Source organism: Loxodonta africana, chromosome 25 (assembly GCF_030014295.1).
Source record: "Loxodonta africana isolate mLoxAfr1 chromosome 25, mLoxAfr1.hap2, whole genome shotgun sequence".
Classification (NCBI taxonomy): Eukaryota; Metazoa; Chordata; class Mammalia; order Proboscidea; family Elephantidae; genus Loxodonta; species Loxodonta africana.
This window is the reverse complement of record NC_087366.1, coordinates 51,474,132-51,490,437: the sequence shown is the minus strand read 5'-3', so window position 1 is coordinate 51,490,437 and position 16,306 is coordinate 51,474,132. Positions and strand designations below refer to the sequence as shown.

At 45.8% G+C, this 16,306-nt stretch overlaps 1 protein-coding gene across 2 annotated transcripts in view; it reads left to right on the top strand.

The window, feature by feature from the left end:
• Nucleotides 1-16,306, top strand: part of CNIH3 (cornichon family AMPA receptor auxiliary protein 3) — a 151,450-nt gene that overhangs the window by 64,870 nt on the left and 70,274 nt on the right. The window contains exons 2-3 of one of the 2 annotated variants that reach the window (XM_003410937.3): nt 10,577-10,645; nt 15,881-15,928. In XM_003410937.3, the coding sequence (XP_003410985.1) occupies nt 10,577-10,645; nt 15,881-15,928 (117 nt within the window). The remainder of the gene's footprint in view (nt 1-10,576; nt 10,646-15,880; nt 15,929-16,306) is intronic. The other variant, XM_023549359.2, reaches the window with a different exon arrangement.

The following is a 16,306-nucleotide window of genomic DNA, read 5'->3' as shown; positions in this document are numbered from 1 at the left end:
TTGATTTTTCTAGAAAAGTGGAGAAGGATAGGACAGTGGTCTGATGTCAGAGATGCAGAATCTTTTGACATACAACACGTGATAGGAGCAGAGCAAAGGGCTGAATAAGTGGTTGGTGCCCACGTGAAGCCCCCAAAAGATCTTTTGAGCTTGGGGCCAATGCTTCTTTCTTCTTGGGGACCTGGAAGTAGCTTAGCAAGCAAAGACAGACCTTGCCTGTAGCAGTTTAGAAATCAGTGAACAAAGAAACTTTGGTGCTCTCAGCTGCATCATTTCCAGACATAAGGCCAGGACTAAACATAGGCTGTGTGCGTGTTGTTATTGCTCTTAGCTGCCAGAGAGTGGGCCCCTGACTCCTGGTGACCCCATACCAATGGAATAAAATGCCGCCTGGTCCTGCACCATCCCCGTGATCAGCTGCAGATCCAACTGTTGTGATCCATAGGGTTTTCACTGACTGATTTTTGGAAGTAGATCTCCGGGACTTTCTTCCTAGTCTGTCTTAGTCTGGAAGCTCTGCTGAAACCTGTTCAGCACCACAGCAGCATACAAGCCTCCATTGACAGATGGGTGACTGTGGGTGAGGTGCATTGGCTGGGAATTGAACCCAGGACTCCTGCATGGAAGGAGAGAATTCTACCACTGAACTACCACTGCCTCATACTGTATGTGTGTTACAACCACTAAAATCATTCACGTTCCCTGTCTTTCTCCCATCCTCTGGAAATCTTGATGAGCTTCAATGGGACTCTCTGAAAGGGCCCCCAAGGCTTGGGCTATGGTCTGAAGGAATTGCTCTTGTTGGACAGGACATGGAGAGAAAGTGAAAAAAATGGACTTCTGTCTACATTAGAATTGTATTCTGAGCATGGCTTGTGGGGACTTGTGAAAAGTCTTGCGTGAGTATAGAAGCCTGCTTCTCTGGGGAGGTGTTTATTTTGGGTCAGGAATGCTGCGGTTCGTTTCTTTTACACTCACATTCATGATTGGCATCAATAGGCATTCCTTCCAGAGAGCATCCTCAGTAACAGCAGCTGCAGTCTCATATATTTTGCAAATGGAAAAATCAAGAGAGAAATGTCTGTCCAAGGTGGCCTGAATGTAAACAGGAGTCTGTCTTAGTTTTCTAGTGCTGCTATAACAGAAATACCACAAGTGGATAGCTTTAACAGACAGACGTTTATTTTCTCACAGTCTAATACCCTAGAAGTCCAAATTCAGGGTAACAGCTCCAAGGGAAGGCTGTCTCTGTCAGCTGTGGTAGAAGGTCCTTGTCATCAATCTTCCCATGGTCTAGGAGCTTCTCTGCACAGGAACCTCAGGTCCAAAGAACGTGCTCTGCTCCTGGCACTGCTCTCTTGGTGATATGCGGTCTCCAACTATCTGCTCACTTCCCTTTCCTTTTATCTTTTGTGAGATAAAAGGTGATGCAGGCCACACCTCAGAGAAACTCCCGTTACATTGAATCAGGGATGTGAACTGAGGAAGGGTGTTATATCCCACCTTAATTCTCTTTAACTTAATCTAAACTTGCCTCATTAACCACAGGCAGAGATTAGGATTTACAATGCACAGGAAAATTACATCAATCACAAAATGGAGGACAACCAAACAATGCTGGGAATCATGGTCTAACCAAGTTGACACATATTTTTAGGGGACACAATTCAATCCATGACATTCCACCCTTTGGCCCCCCAAAATTCATGTCCTTGCCACATATAAAACACATTCACCCCATTTTAAAACTCAGAACTTGGTGAGGGAGTTGTTTTTGTTGATTGATGGACCTGGCAGGATTTCCTGGGGGGTCAGGCCATGTGGTCTGACATTAGAAAACTTTGAGCAGCCTTTCCCAATTGCTCTGTAAGGTGGGTTAACCCAAATCAGTCCTTTGGCATCCTGGGTCTTACTTACCAGAATTCATGATCTCCCTTTTCATGTTGCCTCTGAACACTGGCTTTCATTTGGGTGACCCAGCCTTTCACCTGTTCCTTAGTCTGCACAATTGGTATTAGTTTCTCCCAACGACCTACATTGTGGATGCCCCCTTGGTCATGTCCATGCAACTGCCTTTGTTAGGTTCAGACCACAAGCAGCAAACACACTCAATTCTCAAGTTATCTGAGGGGCCACATCTCCAGTGGACTAGATGGACTACCATCTATTCCCCTTGTTATAGGGGTATACTTTGCAGATCTGTAGTTAGTTGAATCCCACACAGGTGAGGTTCTTGGCCATTCCTTGATCTTAACCTCACCTCTTACCTCTGTCTCTCTCACTCACTGGGCTTCAACCACCTTGGCCTTTCTGTACCTCGAAAATGTCAAACTTGATCCCCTATTAGGGCTTCTAGGGCTTTCTTCCCCAGACCTTCCCATGGCTGGCCCATTCTGGTCATTCAGATCTCTCAATTGAAGTGACACCTCCACAGAGAAGCCTTCCTTGACCACCCAAGGTAAACTCTTGCCATTGAGTCAGCTCTGGCTCATGGTGACCTATGTATAACAAAAGGAAGTGTTGCCCAGTCCTGTGCCATCTTCATGATCGTTGCTGTGTTTGAGTCCATTGTTGCTGGACATAAATAATGATCCCATTATTTGTGTCAATCTATCTCACCAAGGGCTTCCCTCGCTTTTGCCAACCCTCCACCTTGCCACCTATCATGTTGTTTTCTAGTGATTGGCCTTTCCTGATGACAAGTCCAAAGTAAGTGAGATGAAGTCTTGCCATCCTCACTTCTATGGAGCATTCTGGTTGTATTTCTTCTAAGACTGAATTTATTCATTCTTCTAGCAGTCCATGGTGTATTCAATATTTTTCACCAACACCACAATTCAAATGCATCAATTCTTCTGTCTTCGTTTTTCATTGTCTAGCTTTTGCATGCATATGAGGTGATTGAGAAGACCATGATGTGGGCCAGGTGCACCTTAGTCATCAAAGTAACAGCTTTGCTTTTTAAAACTTGGAAGAGGTCTTTCGCAACATATTTTCGTAGTGCAATAGGTCATTTGATTTCCTGACTGCTGCTTCCATGGATGTTGATTGCTGATTCCAGTAGAATGAAATCATTGACAACTTCAATTTCTTCTCCATTTATCATGATGTTGTTTATCGGTCTACTTATGAGGATTTTTGTTTTTTGTTTTCATGTTGAGGCATAAACCCTACTGAAGGCTGTGGTCTTTGACCTTCATCACTAAGTGCCTCCAGTCATCACCCTGTTTTATTTTCTTCATGAGACCTACCATTTTCTGATATATTTTCTTCTTTATTTGCTTATTATCTGCTTCACCGCCACTCCTGATTGTAAGCTCTGTAATGGCAGGGACTTTCTTTTCTTGCTCACTGCTGTATTCCAGATCCAAGTATCTTTTTTTTTTTTTTTAAATAAAATTTTATTCAGTGAAGGTTTACATAGCAGCTTAGGTTTCCATTTAACAGTTTCTACACAAGTTGCTCAGTGACATTGGTTGCATTCTTCACAATGCATGAATATTCTCATTACAGTTGGCCCTTCATATTCTCGGGTTCCTCATCCGTGGATTCAACCAACTGCGGATGGAAACTATTCTGATAAAACAGAAGAAAGTTACAAAAGCAATGCTTGAATTTGCCGCGCACCGAGCACTGCCTGAATCTGCTTGAATGAAGCGATGTGTACGCATCCTCTGCTCTAGCCTCCCGCATGTCACAATCCTCAGTCTCTCTCCAGCACTCCTCGTTTTAGCATTGTTGAGTCTTTGTCATTATTCTCTAAACAATACAGTGCTATATAACAACTATTTAAATAGCATTTATATTGTATTATAAGTAATCTAGAGATGATGGCACAGTGGTTAAGAACTCAGCTGCTAACCAAAAGGTTGGCAGTTCGAATCCACCAGCCCTCCTTGGAAACTCTATGGGGCAGTTCTACTCTGTCCTATAGGGACTCTATGAGTTGAAATTGACTTGATAGCAATAGGTTTGGTTTTTTTGTTTAGAAATGATTTAAAATATACCGGAGGATGTGTGTAGGTTATATGCAAATACTATATCATTTATGTAACAGGCTTGAGCATTCTCGGACCCTTGGGGAGTCCTGGAACCAATCCCCCGTGGAAACCGTGGGACAACTGTATTTCCATTCTGGTTGTTCCATTCAGAGCCAAGAGTTTGATAGAGCACTAATCAATCCAGGATTAGAAAGACCCAGGTCCTGGTGTGGGCTGCACTTACTGTACAGTCTAGAATATGTCATTTAAGCTGTCTGACTGGGTCTTGATTTCCCTAGCCTTATGCTGGGGGTGAATCCCCATCCAGTTCACGGAGTTGTTGTACAGATCAATAAGATGGTGCAGTGCAAATGCAAGATAATAAGGTTTCAACCATTTAGATCTTTCAGAAACAAGAAGACACTGTGGCTTGAACACAGGGAAGAGAAGGTCCCAGAAGAAAGTAGACTTTTCCTAATGCCAAAGTCTCTGATGAACCCCAGAGGCTCACTGGATAACTGAGGTTGAGATTTCAGTCATTCCTTATTCTTTCAGGAAGGTTTTTGCCATACTGCAGCATGATTATTTATGACAAAACAACTGTTTCAGGCAAGCGAGGACACTTTTATCTCCTGATTATAATGCTGTGGACCTAAAGAAGGAAGGCTTCCTGAAGAGCCTTTTGGAGTGTTTATATAATTCTGTCTCTTGAGGTGGATCCAGGCTGCTTCCTCCTCCTGGAGTTGAGGCCTGAAGGGAGGGAGGCCCTGCAGACTTAGGGAAGACTCAAGTAGAGGCTGGCATCACTGTGGGAGGGCCTCAAGTCCTTGGTGAGGGCTTCATTTGGCCAGCAAATTGTTGCCTGGTGATGCTGTGTGGGGCAGGCTGAAGGGTTTGGGCACAGCCTTTGGGATGAGTTAGCCTGAGCTGAGTGGTGGTGGCAGTTTGGCTTTCATAGAAACAGCTTCACATTGAGTGTGTTGCTGCTTATAGCTTCCTTCTTTCTAGATATCGCCATAGGCTCCCCCAGGGCCCCTGGCTCTGATTCTCCAGGACCCTCTTGCTTGGCACAACAGTGGGTCCTGGCATCTGACCTTCTCTTCCCTCTGGTGGAGCATCTCCAGTAAGATTCCTGATTCTTCCACCCAGCGCCTCGCTTTTGGCCTGTGTTTTCAGGCACAGCGCAGCCCCAAAGCTGGGTCATAGACACCCTGGTTATCTAGGATCTAGGTCACCAGCTTGTAGAAGAACTGCTCCCCTTCAACTTTCCCCCACTGTTGTGCTGCTGTCTTTTCTAGCCTTTTCCATGTTTAACCTCTACCTCAGAGGTCTGGTCAAGAAAAAAGGAGGGGAGAATAAACAGAAAATGAAGGTGGCTCTGAATATAAATTCAAGACTTAGATTAAACAGGCCAATTCCTTGAAATCACACTATATTAAAGTTCATGCAAGAACTAGATAGCTTGAATAGTCCTATATGCATTAAAGAAATTAAATTTGTAGTTAAAATCTTCTGACAAAGAAAATTTCAGGTTTTAGAAGAAAACAGAGGAGGAAATCTTTGTGGCCTTGGGGTAGGCAAAGAGTTCTTAGATTCATCACCAAAAGTAGGACCCCCCCCCAAAAAAAAAAAAAAAAAACAGATAAATGGGATAAGCTGTTAAGTGTCAAAATTAAAAACTTTCTCTGTGAAACATTTTACTAAGGATGAAAAGACACACCGCAGACTAGAAGAAAATATTTGCAAATCACAGCTCTGACAAAGGACTTACGGCCAGAATACATAAAGAACTCTCAAAACTCATCAATAAGAAGCAGCTTAAAATTAAAAAACAGGCAAATGGTTGAAACACATATTTCACCAAAGAAGACGTATGGATGGCAAATAAGGATACACTACATCATTTATCACTGGAGAAAAGCAAATTCTGCCTCTACGTACTTATTCAAATGGCTAAGATTAAAAAAAAGAAAGAAAAACAAGTGACAATACCAAGTTTTGGCAACGATGCAGAGTGACTGGAACTTTCATACATTGCTGGTGGTTATGCAAAATGGCACAGCCCCTCTGCAAAAGCTTGTCAGTTTCTTATAAAATTAAATAAATATGCCCTTAATGTATGAACCAACAACCCCCATCCTATTTATCCAAGAGAATCAAAAACCTTTACACAAACGTGTATGGGAACTTTATTCATATTTGTCAAAAACTCAGAACAACCCAAATGGCCTTTAACTGGTAAATGAATAAACCAACTGGGGTTCACCTATACAATGGTGTACTACTCAGCAATAAAAAGTAACGAACTATTGATACATACAACATGGCTGAATCTTAAATGCATTATGCTAAGTGGAAAAAACTAGACTCGGAAGGCCACACACTGTATGATTCCACTTATATGCCTTTCTGGAAAAGGCAGACCTATAGAGATGGAGAACAGTTTATCGGTTTCCAGGGTTTAGGGATGGAGGAGAGATTGACTCCAAAGGGCAACAATGGAGACTTTTTGTTTTTTGAGATGATAGAACTATTCCGTACCTTGAGTGTGGTGGTGCTTATGTGACTGTCTGCAATTGTCCCATCACCCGTCTGTCAGTTTGTCGTACTGTGGTGGCTCGCATGTTGCTATGATGGTGGAAGCTGTGCCATCGGTATTTCGAATACCAGCAGGGCCACCCATGGTGGACAGGTTTCAGCAGATCATCCAGACTAAGACAAACAAGGAAGAAAGGCCTGGCGATCTACTTCTGAAAATAGGCCAATGAAAACCTTACAGATCACAACAGAATGTTGTCTGGCTCGCTTGCTTTGGACATGTCATCAGGAGGGATCAATCTCTGGAGTAGGACATCACGTTCGGTGAGGTTGAGGGCCAGTAAGAGCAAGGGAGACCCTCGGTGAGATGGAGTGATACAGTTGTCGCGACAGTGGACGTGAACATGGCGGTGATGGTGAAGATGAATAAGGACAGGCAACGTTTCGTTCTGTTGTACAAAAGGTCTCCATGAAGTGTAGTCACCTTGACACCAGCTACCTATCTCTCTGTCTATCTGTCCATCCATCCATCCATCCATGCATTTGTGAAGATTCATACAACTACGCCAAAAAAGTGTGAATTTTACTATCAGTAAAAATAATAAAAAAAAAGAGTGGGATTTAAAGTGATCTTATCACTGGATCAACAGTTACTAAGTACCATCAAGCAAGCGAGTCAGACAATATTCTGTTGTGATCCATGGGTTTTTGGAAGCAGATTGCCAGCCGTTTCTTTCTAGTTTGTCTTAGTCTGGAAGTTCTGCTGAAACCTGTCCACAAGTCACTCTGCTGGCATTTGAAATACCAGTGACAAAGCTTCCACGTCATAGCAACATGCAAGCCACCACAGTATGACAAACTGAGACACAGGTGGTAGACCTCGATTGTAGGACTTAACCATATTCTCTGTAATTATCTGCTTACCTGCTTATCTCCTCCTCTAGACCAGGGACTTAATGAGGAAAGGGGCTATATCCTATTAGTTTTTGTATCTTCAGTGGCTAGCCCAGGGCGTTTGTAAAAGATGCTCACTGAGTGTTTGTCAAGCGAACGGATGGATTAATTAGTGAGTAGCCACTGGGAGTGTGGATGCTGAAAGCCCTTACTCTCAGTTGTACATTGACCTCGCCATCATCAGAAAGGACCTGAAGGACCTATTACCTCATGGGGCTCAAAGGCATGAGCTGTCTTCCCTTCTCCATGCTGTGTTCAAGGCCAGGGGCTGAAGGGGCAGTGGTTGTCCTCTCTCAGACTCGCCAAACAGCTTGAAATCCCCAGGGGCTGCTCTCCCTTGCTCCCCGCACCAGCTGCCTTTTCTCCATTTACCCCAGACCTACCTCCCAAAACTTCTATGGGGACGCAGCCACAGGATACAAGACAGGATGGGGATTACACAGGTGTGTTTTCACCAGTTTGGGGGGCTTGACTCCTTTACTCCATGGGTTCCCAGTCTTTTTGAGTGCATCATCAGTTGTGGTGTTTCACAGCTATACAGAGAATTACGTTCAGTTGGCTGGACCAAAATATAGTCAATTGCCTTTATAACTGGATAAATAATTGGCCCAAAGAGTGCTGATGTCAGCCTAGCGGGCAGCTAGGAAGGGTGAGCTTAGGGCTCTTGGTCCTGCTTAGTTTCTATCGGTGTGGGTATTGAGGACATTATGCTTATTAGGATTTGTAATTGGGAGATAGCTCATGTCTCAGCACATTGGACCAATGGACCAAACCGAGTGGGGAGGAATTAATAGGGATAAATGCTGAGTTCCTGCTCCTAGGCCCCATGTCTATCAATACCCAGGCAAAGTAAGGTTGACTGAGCTTAACTAAAGCACATGAAAGAACACCAGGGCTTTTAGGCAATGCCAGTTTACCATGAAGCTAGGAATGTGGTATGGGCACAAAGAAGCTAATTCTATTAGATTGTATCAACAGAGACATAGGTTAGAGAACAAAGGAGGTGAGTGATGGTCTTACCCTCTGTGCCGGCTGATTTCCACCATGATGTTTGGTTCTGACAATCACACTTTAGGATTCACATTTGTAAACAGCAATGTCCGTGAAGGACAATCAGGATGACAAGGCGACCTAGCATCAGTTTATATAAACAACAGTTGTAGTGATTTAGCTTGAAGAAGAAGGACCTGGTGGGGTCATGAAAGCTGAGAACATTTAAAGGGTTTTCCTGTAGAAGAGTGGCTTGATCCATCCTATGTGCTTCTAAAGCAGCGCCGTTCAATGGAAATTTCTGCAATGGTGGAAATGTTTTACGTCTGTGTTGCCTAATAGCTCCTAGATGCACGTGGGTTTTGAGCACACGCGTGGTAGCTAGGAATTGATTTTTTAAGTTTAATTAATTTCAATGAAAATTTCAATGGCCGCACGCGGCTAGTGGCCGCCATATTGGAGAATGCAGCTCTAAAAGGTAAATAAAGGACTACTAGACCGGAGATTGGCACATTCTTTTTTCTGGGGAAAAAAGGAGGCAGGGCAGGTAGTAAACATCTTGGGCTTTGCAGGCCATACGGTCTCTATCGCAGCTACTCAATGTTGCTGTTGTCTGAAACCAGCTATAGATGGTGTGTAAATGAGAGAATGTGGCTGCGTTCTAATAAAACTTTTTTTATGGACCCTGAAATTTAAATTTCATACAATTTTTACACCTCATGAATAGTATTCTTTTGATTTTTTCAACCATTTAGAAATATAAAAACCAAATCCAGGCCATACTTGGCTGGTGGGCTGTAGTTAGCTGGCTGTGGGTGGAGGCTGCAGGGAAGCATACATTCATTCAACAAGGGAAGGTGGTGCGTTAATTCGAGGTGCCCAGAAATGGCATGAGCGTCCTCAGCAAGTGGTGAGTTTTCCGTGTCTAGGGTGTTCAAGTCCCAGCTGGATAGTGACCTACCTGGCGAAGCATGACATAGAAATGTGTCCACTGAATACAAGTTATGGGAGAGTTTTCCTCTGACTCTGAGGAGTACTGAAATCAGGATGACATATGACTGCTTTACAATGACACTTACTTTGTAGAGGGATGTCAGTTGTTTTCCCTCACTTGGTACTTACTCTCCAGCCCTGGGTTGCTGGAATGGAGTCTCTTTGGTGGGGGGAGGATGTGCTGGCTTCATGGCTTCCTTCAGCAATTCTGCCACGTGGTCAGGGACCCCTGGGATGTGCCTTAGTGGGAGGAATTGGTTATGTTCATTTACACGCAGCCCAGGAGAGACACGTTGATGGTACCCAAGGCCTCCACCCTCTAAGAGAGGTGGCCAGATACCACCTTGTCCGCCACCCAGCCCTTCTGGGGACAGGGCGGCTGGGGTGAGGGGTGGGCTTGGGAACCTTCATACCTCTGTTAGTTCTCTCTGTGGACGTGTCATCACTTATTCTGTGACTGGAGAAGATCACCTTCAATATTCTCCCCCAAATGGGGAAACTGTTGCTCTCATAGAGCTGTGGATCTCTTTCCAGGATGAACGTTAGACCAAAGTCCAATGGGCTGAGCTGCTGCGCAGTGGTTGTTGGGCAGCTGAGCGTCCCTGTGACACTCACAGACTGAGTGATCAGGTTATTTATTATTACTATTGTTAACTCTACTTTCTTTGTTTTTTTTTAACCTTTCTTTTGCCTGGCTTCTGTCCATTTTACTGCCACTCGGCATCTCTGCCAGAAGGAACAAAAATAAGAAGTAAAACTGCCCTTTCTATAAGGAGAAGAGCCAAAATTGCTGGTTGGAAATTTAAAATTTTTTGTGCCTGTATCTAAACCCCAGCTGGTTATTATCACAATAGGCTTTCTCTATATCTTTGAAAGGCACAGGGGTCTTAAAAAACTTTATTTTCGACATGTTTGAGCTCACACAAAAGTAGACAGGATAGTATAATCAACTCCATGTGCCTCTCACCAGCTTCAACAGTGACCACTCCTGGCCAGCTTCGTTTGGTCTATGCCCTCTTCTGCTGGCCTCTGTTGTTTTGAAGCAGATCTGCGGGAAGCTTTGGATGGGGTATATTGCCTCATCTTTGCACTAATATCTCATCCTGCATATTGCATTGCAGATAATCGCCTTTGATGAGTTAAGGACGGATTTTAAGAGTCCCATAGACCAGTGCAACCCTGTTCATGCGGTAAGTGTGGGTGCTGGGATGGGAAGGGTGATGTCACCACAGGCCACCCAGGGCCTGGGAAGGAGGGCGAGGATGTCGATGAGTAGGAGGAGTAAAGGAAAAAACATGATCATGACCCCATACCCGGCTTGAGAAGACTTCTTCTTCTTGGTCTTGAGATATCTTGCAAGTCAAGAGTGAAAAGTCCCAATGACCCAGGTGGGAAGGGGCTGCCAGGCTGAGTCCTCAAGGCCTTGTGTTGGTGTTTCTCAACTACTCATCCTTGACCAAGGAGAGTGGCCCCATGTTTGCTCACATGTTTGCAGGGCTGGTGAGCTCATTAGTGGCCCTGCCCACCCTGTACTTGGGTGCCGGGCTTTCTCAGATGGAGACTAGGAGGGAGGGTTGATGTACAAAGACCCTGGCCCTGCATGTGTTCATCTGCTCAATGTCCATTGCTCAGTGTGCATTCATCTTGGGTGGCTCTGTGGTCCTGTGGGCAGCTCACCTCCCATGGAGGACTCAGATGCACCTGGTTGTCTTGGTCCAGACTTCAGTACGTGGAAGACCACCTGCCCAGTGCTCACTGCCCACAGAACCCTAGTGCTCCATCATGCTCATCCCCAATCACGTCTCTTAAAGAGACAACGTGGAATAAGTGGTTAGAACTCACCACTCGGTACTTTTCTGCTGCCCTGCCCCTGCCCAGGCTTTGCCTCTAATTGGGAGCTGTGAAAGGATGTAGAAGGAGAGTCCTGGATGCAGGAAGAGGAGGAGGACATAGTCTCCGTTGGGTGAGGCTGGTTGTTGGCTGCCTGTTTCTCTGGTCAGAACAACCCATGTCTCAGAGCCAGACATCAGCCATGCATGTGGACAGAGCCTTTTGTAAACGTGTTCCAGGCTGGCACTCTAGGTTCAGGGCTGAGGATGCACAGTTCGTGTGAGCGTGTTTCTCAAGCCAAACCCACTGGTCCCGTGTTTAGCTGAAGTTCCTTCTAGGTCACGGTTTCCAGAGCAAAGGCAAATTTTTGTCTGTTTGAATAGCTTTGCTGGTATTTTCAGTAGGATGTTGTAGAGAGAACGCCAGCCTCTACTAGCATGGCTGTCATCTTAACCTGGAAGTCTTATGGTATCACCCTTTAGTAATAGGGACAAAGAGACCCAATCTTCTTTAGGTATAGCCCCCCTGAGGAAGGATATGCTCTTGTGGAGGTAACAAAAGACTACTGTGTGGGACCAGACCTATGCATCCCTCTCTAAAAGTAGGAGGTTAGGGTTATTATTAGAGTTGTAATTTTTGGAGATTTTACTGCGTGCTTGGAACTTTATGGAGTTCTTGAGTGGTGCAAACGATCAAATGCTCAACTAGCAGCCGAAAGGTTGGTGGTTTAAACTCACCCAAAGGCACCTTGGAAGACAGGCCTGGCAGTCTGCTTCCCAAAGATCACAGCCTTGAAAGCTCTATGGAGCAATTCTATTCTGCACATATGGGGTGGCCATGAGTCAGAATTGACTTGATGGCAACTAGCAACAACAACAAGGAACTTTATATACAAAATCTATAATCCTTACAGCTCTGCCAGACAGGCATCATTAACCCAACTTACAGACTACACAACTGAGTCTCTTGTCCAGGGACTCGTAGCTCATGAGTGGTGAAGTCACGATTTGAAGCCAGGTCTGCCTGTCTTCAAAGCCCGTGTTCTTAACCACATACTCTGGGTTGTCTCTTTAAGAGGCTTGATTCGATAATGCTTAAGGCCCCGTTTCACATTATATTCTTTGATCCAATGAGATGGAGCCAACTCTTTGTTGCAAGTTGAAAGGATCTCTAAGATCCACGTGAAAATCTATGACACTTTGTGAAACTTACAATTATTAAAATCCATTTCGTTTCCATCCTTCCCCCTCACCACTTACGTTTGATAACTTGGATCTGTTAGGCCTGAGAGGGTTTCACCCCAGATCTCGTTTCTCTCTGGATGTTTTTGCATTTGGTGCCAACACAGCCCACCTGGCTCGTCAATATCTACCAGGTACACAAAGCTGTTGAAGGCCAAGAGAGAGCTTCCCTTTTGGAATGCTGGGGAAGTCAAGGGTCTGTTTTCCCTCATCCCAACTGTAGGCTCAAGGTGGAAAGCAGGCCACTTAGAACGTCCAGCAATTTCTTGTATGGTCCCAGGGTAAATGCTGGGGGAGAAATTGGTCCTGCCACTTAATCCTATCACAAGAATTCCACCCTGGATTACAGGGGATTGGTGTAACCATGACACATTTTTGTGGAGCTAGTTTCCATCTCACTATGGCAAGTCCCTGGAAACCCTGGTGGCATAGTGGTTAAGAGCTACAGCTGCTAAGCAAGAGGTTGGCAGTTCGAATCCACCAGGCGCTCCTTGGAAACTCTATGGGGCAGGTCTGCTCTGTCTTACAGGGTTGCTATGAGTCTCGGAGTCGACTCAACAGCAACGGGTATGGCTCTTATAAGCTCCATGAGGAGCTACTGTAGAGGGGCAGTGCAAGAACAGAAGCTGCAAAGAGTAGGCTCTCAGTCGATACATAGGCTGGTGGAAGAGTGAATGAACACAGAAGGGTGAAGCTTGTAGCAATATAGCATAGGAGCTGGAGCTCAGCTCTGTTTTTACTTCTGAGCTATACCTTTAATTAGTTAACTAATTAATTAATGTCTGTGGCACCCAGACATTTTTCATGGACACAGTAAAGCTCCTTGATGCCTCTGGGGAAAGAACTCATCTGGGATTAAAAAAAATAATAATATAAATATAAGATGACATAAAAACCCTAAATGGGAGAGTTTTAGACATATCTCCCCAGTTCTTAGGATGTTAGCCCCTGGAAGGAAGTTAGGTGTGTTTAGAGGCCTCACTTGAGGCGTCTTCAAGCTCTCGGCCTCTGCAGAGCCGTGGAGCAGCGTGTCAGGCTCAGGTGGCTTGAGGAGCCTCTTCCCTGGGTGATAAGTCGGCCCGGGGAGGACTTGCACTGAAAACAATTGCCTGTTGCTGTGCTGCCTTTCTAAATGGACATGAGTGAGGCCTGCGGCTCTTTAGATCCAAGATCCCCTAAAGCTCCAAATATTGTTGGACCTGCTGGGTGAACCCCCTTCGGAGGAAGAGGGCTGCTCAGTGTTCCCGCTTGTTTCTCGGGTTAACCCTGTCCCTGTCTCTTTACCACCTGGGTGTTCTGTCTCACTTTAAAGCAATGGGAGATGTTGTCCTTGAGAGTGATCTGGCCCACCAGTGACGGAGCCAGCGTGTGCCCTGTCCCTCCCTCCTTCATGCCTGCTATTTCGCACCTGTTTTTGTTACCCTCCAGTTAGGCAGCCTCAGCTCTGTGTGTGTGTGCGCATGTGTATGCTTCTTGTGTGTGTGTGCCTACACGTGTTTGTATGCATGTGTGTGCTTCTTGTGTGTGTGCTTGCACGTGTTTGTATGCATGTGTGTGTGTGCGTGCACGTGTTTGTATGCTTGTGTGTGCATGTGTGTGCCATGTACATGTGTTGAGAAGGATGCAATCTGTCTTCCTAGCCACGTGGACACTGATTTGTCCTGATGTGGGCTGTTTCCTCAGGGCTTCAAAGATGCTTGGAAATCACTGTATTTGTGATTCAGTTAGGGAAATTGAAGTGTCTCAGCCACCTGTCCTCTTCAGATTCAGGAGGCATCACATTACCACGAAAGCTATGGCAACTGAACTGCCTGGATAGTGAAGCACTGGTGGTACCACAGCTGTGTTCAGCATGGCTTTGGGGACCGTGAGAGTCATTGCAGGGGAAGGAAGGCAACATCATTTGCCGGAGATGTGAACGTCAGCTCCTGCCCAGCCACAAAGCAGCTTCACTTGGCAGCCAGCCAGACTCTGGAGACGGACTTGGCCTTTTTGAAAAGTCTTGGCCCGAGGCGACTCTTGGTGTCTAATTTAGCAGGGAGAGCGCTTCCTCCAGAAACACTTATTTTAAGAAAAATAAAACCAAGCCATCAGGCAGAGAACTTGTCTTCCTGAGACACTAATCAGGGCACATAATGTTCTCTGAGACCCAGATGAGAAGTCCTCCTGGGAGGGCGACTAGGGGCTTCAGGAAGTTTGGTGAACACATGGGGCCAATGCTAGAGTTTGACCATCTTAGGGTGGTTCGGTGGTAGAGCTCTTGCCTTCCATGAAGGAGACCGGGGTTCGATTTCCAGCCAATGCACTTCATGGCCAGCCACCGCCTGTCTGTGGAGGCTTGCTTGTTGCTATGATGCTGTTATGGATTGAATTGTGTCCCCCCCAAAATGTGTGTCAACTTGGCTAGGCCATGATTCCCAGTATTGTGTGATTGTCCACCATTTTGTCGTCTGATGTGATTTTCCTATGTGTTGTTAATGAGGCAGGACTCAGTCTGCAGGATTAGATTGTGTCTTAAGTCAGTCTCTTCCGAGATACAAACGAGAGAAGAGAGATGGGAGACCTCATAGCAATAAGAAAGCAGTGCCAGGAGCAGAGCATGTCCTTTGGACCCAGAGTTCCTTCACTGAAAAGCTCCTAGACCAGGGGGAGATTGATGACAAGGACCTTCCCCCAGAGCCAACAGAGAAAGCCTTCACTTAGAGCTGGCACCCTGAATATGGACTTCTAGCCTCCTAAACTGTGAGAGAATAAATTTCTCTTTGTTAAAACCATCCACTTGTGGTTTTCTGTTATAGCAGCTCTAGATAACTAAGACAGATGCTGAACAGATTTCCCTGGAGTTTTTAGACTAAGGTGAACTAGGAAGAAAGGCCTGGCAATCTATTTTCAAGAATCAGCCAGTGAAAACCCTATGGATTATCATGGTCCAATCTGCAATCAGTCATGGCAATGGTGCAGGACTGGGCAGCGTTTGGTTCTGTTGTGCATGGGGTCACCATAAGCCAGGGCTGGCTCTATAGTAGCCAAAACAACCGCAACGCCTGTACATGGAGGCTGAGAGACTGCCTGTAGACAGAAGTACGGAAACTTACTCTGGGCTCCAGGCCCAGAGGGCCCAGACAGCTGAGAGGAAAGCTGAGCCCACTGTGTGCTCTGGAGAGTTCTGTGACCACAAAAGACTATGACAAGGTGGAGGGAAAAGCCCTGGGTAGGAGTGTGTGGCCATGTGGCTGGGAGGGGCCTCTGGTGGGTTCTGCCCCCTCCACCGGCGGCTGAACATGGGGGAGTCTCACACTCTTTCAGGGAAATCCCTAACCTCTCTCTCCTTTCTCTCTTGTGCACCCCTGATAGAGGGAACGGCTGAGGAACATTGAACGTATCTGCTTCCTTCTGCGAAAGGTCAGTAAGAGCTCCTGATGGGGGTGAGGGTGGTCACAGTCAAAAGTGTTTGGCGAGCCCTAGTGCCTGCTCCAGCACTGTCTCCCCGGGAAGGCGAATGGTGGCGGGGCGTGGGAGTGGAAGTGAGGGGTCGGCTCTTTGGAAACCTCCAGAGACAAGAGGAGCTAATTAAAAGGGTGGCCATGAATCAAAGCATCAGGCAGCACCAGGTATCTGCAAGTGCCCTTTGGTTGGGTTTAGAGGTTTTTCATCTTCGCGTGGTGATGGATGCTTCACAGCTGATGTGACCTCACCCTCTTTGTTCCTTCCGGTGCTGGGCTCAGATGCACTCCCTCTTCACTTAGGGATGCTTTGAACTGGACACTGGGTTTTCTTTGA